The 12476-nt window shown below is 27.5% G+C and overlaps 1 protein-coding gene across 2 annotated transcripts in view; it reads right to left on the bottom strand.

The window, feature by feature from the left end:
• Nucleotides 1-5223: 5223 nt before the first annotated feature.
• The window catches only part of fus (epithelial splicing regulatory protein fusilli), a 305162-nt gene continuing 297909 nt past the window's right edge, over nt 5224-12476 (bottom strand). Inside the window, exons 15-16 of one of the 2 annotated variants that reach the window (XR_012757154.1) lie at nt 7760-7878; nt 5224-5579 (exon numbers count right to left, since the gene is read on the bottom strand). Coding sequence is in view for 1 of the 2 variants with exons in the window: in XM_075371453.1 (XP_075227568.1) it covers nt 5548-5579 (32 nt within the window). In the remaining variant the exon portion in view is untranslated. The remainder of the gene's footprint in view (nt 5580-7759; nt 7879-12476) is intronic. The other variant, XM_075371453.1, reaches the window with a different exon arrangement.

The raw sequence follows: 12476 nt of genomic DNA, 5'->3' as shown, positions 1-12476 counted from the left end.
GTCTGACGGTTCTACAAAACTGGAATGTCTAAAAATATAACTGGAAATTGGAAGTATGGGAAGAAAAAATAAAGTACCAATAGAAAGAAAAATATATTTAATAAATCAATTAATGCAACTTAAAAGAACGGCTAAGAACAATCGCCCACAAAAAAGTTAACAGATCACACTGAAAAATATTCTTAGTTGCAAAAATACTGCTCTACCCAAGATTCTTCTCCCTCTTAAATATTTTGATCAATGATAAAGGGCTAACATAGAATGTCATCACTAAATTAAATTCATGAAATCAGTATCAGTAATAATCATTATGGTAAAGCATATCTTTATAAACTTAATTAAAAATTAACTAGATTGGACAAAGAAGAAACTCTGTAGGACTGGAGGTATGAAAGGTATAGTGATACAAAGGAGGGAAGAGGAAGGAGAAGGTTTTAAGCAATTATTGGTATGAAGAAGGAAAGGAAGCATGAACAAGCAAAAAGGACGGCAAAGGATCAATTGGTTAGAGGCTGGCTTTGTGCTTAGACCTGCTGAACCAATTTCAGCAGGTCTAAGCACAAAGCCAGACTTTGTAATGAGTACCTTATAGGTGCACTTGCCTATGAATTTAAATATAAAATGGTACTGATGAATTCTGATATATTTTGCAATTAATAATTCTCATACATAAAAAAAATTATGTAATTATACATTAATTTTTATGTTAGCATTTTTCATTAAAAAAAAATGTTTATAAATTTGACATGCAGTATATCAGTGAATCATTGTCCAATCTATCTGATTGCTTAATTAAATAAGTCTGTTTTATTTATTAAGAACAATCTGAAAAAAAAAGATAAATGTACAGTTAGTAACCAAAGAATTTTTTAGATTTTTATCTGACTTTTGTAAGATACAGAAGAATTCTTGTGACAACTTTAGACTTTACGATTCAAAAAGTTAATGTTTTGCCACTTTTTGATCTGTACTCATCTGCACAGAATTACTTATTAGTGCAAAATATACTTTATTCCTTAAAGAAAAATAAATCCGAGAGCTTGCTAATGTTCCAATAACGGCAAAAGTTAAAATAATTAATCCTACTATTGATTAAACAAAATTAAACCAGGAATAAAGATAACATATGTCATCAGACTACATTCTAGAATATTTTATTAAGTATAAAAAAGAATACAAAAATTGTAATAACAATAATTAATGTACATTGTAAATGAAAGGTAAAGTAAAAAGTCAATTTATTATTAACAATTTAATACGTCATATATTTACTTCATACTGTACATGTTGGTTATTAAACATAAGGTAAAGGATATTAAAAGGAAAACGAACACGGCATAAGTAGGTAGCTACTTTTATGTGTTATGTCAGATAATATACACATTCTCTTGGTATTAAATAGAGATTTTTCCAGATAAGAATTAATAAGGTTGCTCCAAACGACATATTTGAAAAAATTTATATCAAAATAATCAAAAGGTGGAACATCATATTCTTACTAGATTTAAAATTTTGAAAAAACAGAAATATATGGTTTGCAGTTTGATAAAAAAACATACTCCAGCAGTTCTTAGCACCAGATATCAAACACTATACTCGTTTACTTGGTTTAACTCTGTGTGCTAGAATCCTCAAGCACTGCAACAAAATTGAGCTTTTGAGAGTTATATAGTTTAGTTCTGGTAGAAATATTCAATATTAGTATTTAGTTTCTAGTTGTATTAATCCTTCTTTGACAAAAGAAAAACATTGTGTGTGTCCTATGGATTGTGGTTGGGACAACCTTAGGTAGTGTTCAAAAATGTTTGGTACCTTTATACATTAAACATGCAGTATCATATATAACATCAACAGCAACAAATAATTTTATAGTTTAAGAAATATATTTTATATATAATGAAATATTTTTAATATAAGAGATAGAATTATCTGTAATTTCAAAGCTTAGTGTAGAATTACAGAAAACTATACACACTCACCAACATACACACTGAAACACTAAATGATTTGTTAAACAATTCTGTGATAAATAAATGTATAATATTAATAATCACCTATAAATATGTAAAACAAAATTAGATAATTTTTAACAACACATATATTAATTTTAAACAACAACACGACTTACATTAAAAATATATTTAGTGAACTGTACAATATATAACATTTTCATTTATAAATAAATACTTACTTAAATCTTCACAGGTCATTTTAATAACACTGTCCGTCTTATTAAACAATTTGCCTATCATAATTAACAAGAAATTTAAATAATTTATAATTTTAATAAGGAACTAGTTCACTATAAAGTGTTCAAAACATTTCTTAAGTCATTCTTCAGGAAATATTGATCTTTAACTTCATAATTTTACTCGTTTGGTACAGCCTTTCGTCATTTCAATTTAACCTGAGCTTTTATAATATATGTAAATTCCACTTTGGTCTTAATTATTCACATAACCATTAATTAATTAATTATTTTCAATACAATATTAATAACAAATAAAATAAATTTATATTAAACACTTTGTCTCACAGATAAACAGATTTACATTTTTTTTAACACATGCACTTAGTGGTTCCTAAATGCAAAATATATAAAAATACTTTAAGACATGTTTTTTCTTTTTCAATTGAATGAATAATTTCTATTTGCAGATCCTTTATAGATACAATCTTTTCCTAATTATTATTTTTTTAAATGTTACACAGATTTTCTGAAACCAGTGGAAAAAAAACACATTTTACCTGTAAACAAATTATAAAGAAAATCATTTTAATTTCCTATGTACTGACATTTGCTTTAGAAATGCTAATAAACACAATTTAAGATGCACAAAAAAATTATTGAAAAATATTTCTTAGCAAATGTCAAAAAGCTTTCTCTTTTTTTCTTGTATATTTGAAAGTTGATATTTAATATGTATAAATCCAGATCAAAAATTATGTATAGTTCTCTTTTGAAAAATATTTCTTAACAAAAGTCAAAAAGCTTTCTCTTTCTTTCTTTTACATATGAAAGTTGATATTTAATATATATAAATCCAGATCAAAAATTATGTTTAGTTCTCTTTAAACCTCAAATTACACAAATATTAGTCAATTATAAAAAAATAATGTAAGTTTAATTTTAATAAAAAAAAAAAACAAGTTCAGTAAAAGGACCTCATAAGATTTCAATTTAGCTTTAAAATAAATTACTCTACATAAAATATCAATTAATTAAGTTCAACGATTAAAGGTTTTATGGATATAAAATGAATAACAGTGATGATTTCTAAAAATTATTAAGGATTAACCTCCACTCAATCTTTTAAAACTATTGCAACAAAGTATTTTTATTTTCAATCCAAAACGATCACATGGTGTCACAGATGTAAAAGGGTTTTCTCACAATTTTTATATTTAAAAAAAAAACAACCCAATAACAAAGAAGTGTAATTTGAACATAATACTTATTACAATGTTCTGGCATTTTATATTTAATTTTTATAATTACATTTAAATATAGATTAACTGAAAATGTTAAAATGTATTAAGTATTTGAAAACAGAAATTTTCTAAAATATGAGATTAACAAAAAAGGGACACATCTAACAGATTAGACAAGGAGCAGATCTATTCATTAAACATTAATTAAAAAAGAATTTTTAACTATAATTAATTTAGGAACCACTGTAAACATGTATATAAACTTACTCATCTAAAATATATATATATATATATATATATATATATATATATATACATACACACACATAAATATAACTATGTAATATTATAATGAACATTAAATAATACAATACAGTCATTAAACATTTTAACTGTTAACTCATCAATAAGCTTAATATTTGTACAAAGATTGCATACTTTTAAATAATAGACACTTCAGAGCATTAGTACAAGTAAAAATTCAAAACAACAGTAAGATTATTATTATTTGCTGACTTTCCTAATGCTTTTAGTATGATCATCTTAACTTTTTTCTAAAAAAATATGAAATAAATAACTATATTAAAATAAATACTAAGTAACACTAAAATTTATTGTCAATCCAGTATTAATCTATAATATATAGAATATGTATAGTGAATGACAAAATTAAACTTGAAATGTGTTACATTAAATAGAAAAATCAACTTGCACTCCCACTATGCTGAGAAATAAATCTCTGTTATATACACAGATATTACACAGAATTAGAAAATAATGTCTTAGTAGTTACCATTAGATCTTATCATAATTGCAATGAATAATGTGGAAAAGTATATATAATTAATAAAAGGTGCATTCAGAAAATGTCATAATAATTAATTATTAAACTGAATAATTAAAATAAAACATACTAAATTATTAACCTTACTTCATGCTTAACTTACAATAATAATAATAAAAAATCATGCATCAACTAAACACGACACAAAATAATATACTAACTACAATATTTTTTTCTACATTTTTTATAATTTTTAATAATCAGTTAAAAGACTTCCATGCAAACTGATTAACAAATTTTTATTATATTTTTGATTTTACTGTTTTACAGTACTAAAGTATTATTTTAAATAGATAACAAAAGTTAATGTGTAATAAGAAAGTAATTGAATGAGTGTACACAAAGAAAATATTTCTCTTTTTTTTTCAGAAACCTATCATAATAATCAGAACTATTACTTTTTTTTAACTAAACTTTAACAATATTGTAGTTAAAAAATCTGAATTACAGAGAAAATTACCAATTTCAAAATTATATCACAAAAACTATTACTAATCTTACTATTACTATACTACAGACTGTTCAAATATAATTCAGAGAGCAATAATTGAAATAAAAATTCACTACAGAATTACACTGAACTAGAAAAAATAACTAATTTATTACAGTATTTTAACAATTATTATAACAATTCATCTAAATAAAATAATCATATTTTTATCATTATAAAATGAGTTATAAGCAAACATAACTATTTAAAGTCAAAATAATAATAAAATATATAAATAACAATCTATACTTTTAGAATATAAATAAACAGCAATATTCAATAAATTATAATGAATATTATTATAAACAATATATATAAATATTTTTAACATTTCTTTAGTTAGCATTAACAGAACAACAATAACAATAATAGTTAATTTAGTAACAATAATATATTATATAGATATGTATTACAATAGTAACAACAATTATTATTTATATTAATCTCACATATACTTGAAAATTAATTATCATTTTGTAAAAAACTCTAAGTACTAAATGTGTACATAAATACTCATAATTATGCATTATAGAATAAAAATATATTCGATAAAAAAAAACTTAAGCATACTTAATATGCTTTATGACTTAATTCATAACTTAATAACTTTGTATCTACGGCAAGTAGTTAAATTCAGCTGAATACTTAAAGATACACTCCATTCAACCATCTTCACATACTGAACCGATAATTGTACTTGGGCATTACTTTTTCTCAGTTCCAAAACACTTACTGTTCTTTTTTTAATCTTCATATGCATTTAAGTTGCCATAATAACAAACTATGCAGCAGCAGAATGCATTCCTAGGGTTCCTGAAAAAAAAAAATTTAATTAAATGATAAGCTAGTGTTATTCAAACAATAAATTTTTGATCGTTTTTCCAAAAAAAATTTGATCAATATCTGCAGGCCAACCTTGAAATGTTTACATTTTTATTTTATAGTTTAAACATTTTATAAATGAAAATTAATCACAAATCTCAGAAAACCTTTACATTATGGCTAAATATTTAAGAATATATAAGCATGGTACTAACAGATAAAAATACATTGCAACTTCAATGAAAACAAAAATGATAAATAAAAAGAACTCATAAGGGTTTTATATACACAAACTTGACAGATTTCAGTGTAAACTTTTGTATAGACTGAAATTCCACAGACCATAATTTTGGTATATAAAATTTATCTTATGAATTATAATCTGGGAATTTAAATGCTCCTGATGAAAAAGGAACTGGCACATATATAATACACATAGTATAAAACAATAGTTGACTATTAAACTCAACTTCAGTCAGGTGATTTATTCATCATTCATGGAGTGAACTATAATTGAAAATTAGCCCGTTGTAATTACATGAATATATAAATAAATTTGTTTATTTTTAGCAACAAACTGCTCATACCCAATTAATATTATTTTTTTTTTTCAATTAATATACTGCTTTTCAAGACACATTAAAAAACAATTTTATATTGCATCTAGCTAGTATGCTGTTTCAATTATCAATGACAAAACTACAGAAATTTTCACTAGAAGTGAAGAAAATAGCTCATGAGAGTATCAAAGCTAAACAAACAAGAAAGCAGAGGTAATGAATGGAAAAGAAATTAAAAATACTGTTTATTAATAAATGCAAGAATTAAGATAAATCCAAATTTTCAAATTGTTTATAGAAGAGAGTTTAAGTACAAAATGAGGTACGTGATCAGTAGCAAATTGTAAAACCCAGCGTAAGTATTTATTAATGAATATGGACACAGACAATCGTATATGATCCAAATCAACAACATGATAAAAATAATAACTAACTTTATAAATAATTAAAAATATTCATCTGAAGTAATTCTCTGAGCTATTAATTTATCTAATGATTTGTTTACATCACACTACAGAATACTCAGATGCACAGTTCTTTGGAAAATCAGAAAAGATATGAAAGATGAAAAATGAGTCCTATGCAGACAAAAGTAAAAAAAATTGGAAAATAGATGAATACAGAGAGTTTTATGAAGAAATATGGAAGGGGAGAAAAGCTTAAAAAATCAAAATCTGAAAATGCTGTAAAAAACTTTTAAGTGGATTTAAGCATAGGTGGAATCAGCTGACAAAGGGTAGCTGGACCCCTATAGACTGATCCTGAACCTCTGGAGATGGCTGAACCACAAGCACAAGGTACTGGGGACAAGTTGACTCAGTTCCTAACAGATCACAGTTGCTTTAGGCATACCTGTGCACACAGGCATTGAGACCCTCTACAAAGTATGATTAGAGAATTCAGCATGCTAATCCATGATAACATCAATGAAAGGGCATGGTATATATTGTTAAAAATGTTCGCGAAAATTATCTGTACAAATATGGCATAAGTATAGGGGATAATTACCCCAGATTTTCTCTTGGGCTATGTTCATAATCAAAACAGCTTTGACCCCAAGAATTAACAGACAAAAAAAGAGAGAAAGAAAAGGATCGAAGCATAGAGGGAGAAGAAATTGAAAATCAATGACTGCAGATAAAAAAGTTCAAAGAGGAACTGAAACCAACTGACTGCAACACTACTTATAAAAGAATAAATGCATGAACTTCAAGGGATAATAAATATTAAAAATTAATAAAAATCACAAGGAATGATAAAATGAAACCTACGATCAACTAACTTACTATACTAAATAATAATCCTTGTCTTAGTTTCCTCTAACAAAGGTATTAAAAAATGTATATTTTATGTTTCAAAAACTGCTTGTTTTCTTATTTCAGCAAAAAACTACAAACAAACCTACATATTTCTTCCTTTCAAAGTTAAAAAAAATAATAATAATGTCTTTTCTCTATTTACTACCTTTCTGGTTTATCATCCTAACTAAAGAAAATTTCATATAATTTTCTGTTTATGTTTACTTTCATACATGAATGACAGATTTTTCAACATTTTTGTCCACATATCTCACAGAATAAAGTGATTATTTTTAAAAAATTACCCCCTTACCCCATTAGAACTGTTTCACTCTCAATAATCCAGTTGACCTATCAGTGAAGTTTATCAATTAGATGGTCTGCGGTAGTTAGAAATTTTGATCTGGTCACTGGGTAGCATTTCCATGGATTCTGAAATGTTCAAGAATTTTTACCATGTGTGATTCCAACACACTCTATATTTTAGTTTTATTAATAAATGCACGTTTCTTGAGAACATATTTTTTTTGAGGGAAATATATGATAATAAAACCTACAGTAATATACATTTTTTATTAGTACACGAAACAAATTTTGTAGTAAACTAATAAAATCTTAATGCAGAACAATTACTATGATTCTGTAGTATGATATAAATATATTGAATTATTTCTAAAAGAATGCATTTATTTAAAATGCAATAAAAGTAAAGCATAATAACAGTCTTATGTACCAAAAAAAACTGATCATCACAAATAGGCTAAATAGCTTAAAATGTTTTTGAACTATTAAGTAATGAAAAATAAGGATCCATTATGCTTTTATTGTTTAGTCACGTAAGATAAAAATTATTATCTAGACATGAAAAGATTTTTTAGTGCACTTTAAATAAAAGCATTCTTCAAAATTTTTCAAACATATTTATATTTTTTACATTTCTTATATAAACCATTTAATAAACATACTGAAGCAACATCATAGATCATATATTTATCCTATTACATCATGTTTGTGATGTAGTAAATATGAATTTTTTTTTTGATTCTGTAATGACTGATTACCATATTGTTACTGGAAATTAAGCTGTACTTACAAAATTTCAATGCAACTGGATAAAGTAGGTAAAAAATTAACTTTGAATTATCTTGATCAGGTCAGTTAATGGGGATAAAAATAGCATTTAAAATCAATAGTGTTTTTCTTTAAATTGTTAAAATCTGAATTAAAAAATGTAGTATGCTTAATGGTTGTAAGTACATTTGAAATATACAGTATTGTAATAAATCAATTGTAATCATTAATAAAAAAAAATTCTCCACATTATCAATTTAATCAATTTTTTAGCAGTTACATCAAATAAATTTTCTTTCTTTCATTTTCTCCATTTTTCCTTCAAAACATAATCAATCATCAATTAACAATGAATGACTTAAAAATAAATTCATATGTATGACAGTGATGGCAAACAATTAGTTTTCTATTAGTATGGGTCATTCAGACCATAAATTTCTTTCAATAATTAAAGAACTGCATAACTGAAAAAATATTTTTAAAATATTCATTGCGTTGGAAGCAAATATGTTTTGTCAGCTGACCATAAGGACTTTGAACAAATTTATTATAGCTTGAAAGTTGTAAGTTTGTTTCTTAACCCTTAGATACTTCCAAGGTGAATTATGCAGGGTACTTATTTTATAATACCATAAAATAGTGTACTCCATCTATGAATCATGAGACCTTGCCAATGGTGAGAGGGCTTGAGTGTTCAATGATACAAAGTAGCTGAACTGAAGGTGCAACCATATTGGAGAGGTATCTGTTGAGAGCCAGACTAAGTAATGATTCCTGAAACAGTGCAGTAGCTCTTTCAGTAGTTGTTAAGGGCGTAGGTCAGGAGGACTTAAATGGCCATATCAACATCAATCAATTTTCTGACTACTGCGCAACTGAAAGCAATGGAAAACTATGACTGTTTTTTTCCCAAGCAAATGTAACTCTGCATTTTCGTGTAACAATGATGGAAGCGCCTTCCTTAGTGAAATATTCTGGAGGTAAACTAGTTCCCTGCTCAGATCTCCAGGTGGGGACTAATGAAGAGATCACCAGAAAATTAAAAAATAACATTCTAAGAGTCGGAGCATGGAATGTTAGAAGTCTAAAAAATGTTGGTAGATTAGAAAATTTAAAGAGGGAAATGGATAGGTTAAATGTAGATGTAGTAGGAATTAGCGAGGTTCAGTGGAAAGGGGAAAACGACTTTTGGTCGGGTGATTTTAGTGTCAAATAAAGGGCTTCTTGTTCATTATGAGGTCTCATAATGAACAAGATGATAAGGAAGAGAGGAGAGTATTTCAAACAGCCCAGCAACAGAATCATTGTAATAAGGATAAAATCAAAACCTACGCCAACAATGATTGTTAATGTCTATATGCCTACAAGTGTCTATCAAGATGATGATGAGGTAGTGTGTGTATGAAGAAATTGACAACGTAATTAAAGACATAAAAGGGGATAAACATTTAATAATAGTTGGAGATTAGGTGCAAGCATCGGAAAAGGCAAGGAAGGAAATATTGTGGGTGAATATGGGCTGGGCAAAAGGAATGAAAGAGGGGACACTGAATTATTGAGTTTTGCATGGAGTATAATTTAGTAATTAACTGGGCTAACACCCAGTTTAAAAATCATAATAGAAGAATATACACATGGAAAATGCTTGGTGGTACTGCAAGGTACCACCATATATAATGATAGATTATATCATGGTTAAACAAAGATTTAGAATTCAGCTCCTCCACTGCAAAGCATATCCTGAAGCAGACATTGATAGCGACCATAATTTAGTGATAATGAAATGTACATTGGGGTTTAAAAACCTGAAGAAAAGGTGTAAGATGAAGTGGTGGAATTTAGAGAAGCTTGAGGAAGAGGAGAAGATTTTTGAGGACATCACAAGAGGTGTGAGAAAAAAGGTAAGGTAGAAAATATAGAAGAAAAATGGGAGAATGTTAAAAAGGAAATTCTTAAATCAGCAGAAGCGAATTTAGGTGGAACAAAGAGAACTGGTGGGAAACCTTGGATATCAGAGGTTATACTGCAGCTGATGGATGAATGTATAAAGTATAAGAATGCTGGAGATGAAGAAGTTAAAAGGAACTATTGACAACTAAGAAATACTATTAACAGGAAGTGGAAATTAGCAAAAAAAAAGAGTGGGCTGAAGAAAAGTGTTCAGAAGTGGAAAGATAAATTATCATTGGTAAAATAGACAGCATTCAGGAAAGTTAAGGAGAATTTTTTGGTACATAATTAAAATCTAATAATGTGTTAAATAAAGATGGTACACAGATCTATAATACAAAAGAAAAGATCGATAGGTGGGTGGAATGTATTGAAGAGTTATACGCAGGAAATGAATTAGAAACTGATGTTAAAGAGGAAGAAGAAGAAGTCAAAGAGGATGAAAAGGGAGATACAATACTGAGATCTAAATTTAATAGAGCATTAAAAGATTTAAATGGGAGAGAGGCTCCTGGGATAGATGAGATATCTGCAGAATTACAGCGCAGGGCAGGTCAGGAAGCGATAGATAGATTATACAAACAGGTGTGTAATATTTATGAAAAAGGAGATGCTCCATCAGACTTCAAAAAGAATGTTATTGTCATGATACCAAAGAAAGCAGGAGCAGATAAATGGGAAGAATACTGAACAATTAGTTTAACTACTCACGCATAAAAAAAATCCTAACTAGAATTCTGTACAGAAGAACTGAGAGGAAAGTGGAAGAAGTGTTAGGAGAAGACCAATTTGGTTTATAGGGACAAGGGAAGAAATTTTAGCACTCAGATTAACAGTAGAAGGAAAATTAAAGAAAAACAAACCAACAAACTTGGCATTTATAGACCTAAAAAAGGCATCTGATAACATAGATTGGAATAAAATGTTCAGTATTTTAAAAAAAAATTAGGGTTCAAGTACAGATATAAAAGAAAAATTTCTAACATTTACAGGAACCAAACAGCAACAGTAATAATTGAAGAACATAGGAATGAAGCTGTAATAAAAAAGGGAGTCCAACCAGGATGTTCCCTATCCCCATTACTTTTTAATCTTTACATAGAACTAGGAGTTAATGAAGTTAAAGAACAGTAGAAGGTGAAAAGATAGAGATGCTACGATTTGCTGATGATATAGTAATTCTAGCTGAGAGTAAAAAGGATTTAGAACAATGAACAGCATGGATGAAGTCCTATGCAAGAACTACCGCATGAAAATAACAAGAACAAAATGAAAGTAATAAAATGTAGAAATAATGTAGATGAACTACTGAATATAAAAATAGGAAGAAAAAAGATTATGGAGACAGAAGAATTTTGTTATTTGGGAAGTAGAATTACTAAAAATGGACGAAGCAGGAGTGATATAAAATGCTGAATAGCACAAGCAAAGTGAGCTTTCAGTCAGAAATATAATTTGCTTATATCACAAATTAATTTAAACGTCAGGAAAACATTTTTGAAAGCACATATTTGGAGCATAACTTTACATGGAAGTGAAACTTGGACGATCAGAATACCTGAGAAGAAAAGATTAGAAACTTTTGAAATGTGGTGCTATAGGAGAATATTAAAAATCAGATGGTGGATAAAGTGACAAATGAAGAGGTGTTGCAGCAAACTGATGAAGAAACATTTAGAAAAATATAGTTAAAAGAAGAGACAGACTTATAGGCCACATATTAAGGCATTCTGGAATAGTCACTTTGACATTGAAGGGACAGGTAGATGGGAAAAATTGTGTAGGCATGCAATGTTTGGAATATGTAAAACAAATTGTTAGGGATGTAGGGGTTTAACCAAAATGAAATGACTGGCACTAGATAGGGAATCTTGGAGAGCTGTATCAAACCAATCAAATGATTGAAGAAAAAACTGAGTTTTCCGTCAATCCGGTTTTGGATTTGTCAATCCTAAACCCATTGGGTTGGGCTCTAGTGGTGAATGTGCCTTTGCAAATCAGCTTATTTT

The sequence above is a fragment of the Lycorma delicatula genome, chromosome 1 (assembly GCF_047948215.1).
Source record: "Lycorma delicatula isolate Av1 chromosome 1, ASM4794821v1, whole genome shotgun sequence".
Taxonomy (NCBI): domain Eukaryota; kingdom Metazoa; phylum Arthropoda; class Insecta; order Hemiptera; family Fulgoridae; genus Lycorma; species Lycorma delicatula.
The sequence above is the reverse complement of the archived record's forward strand: the minus strand, read 5'-3'. Positions and strand labels throughout refer to the sequence as shown.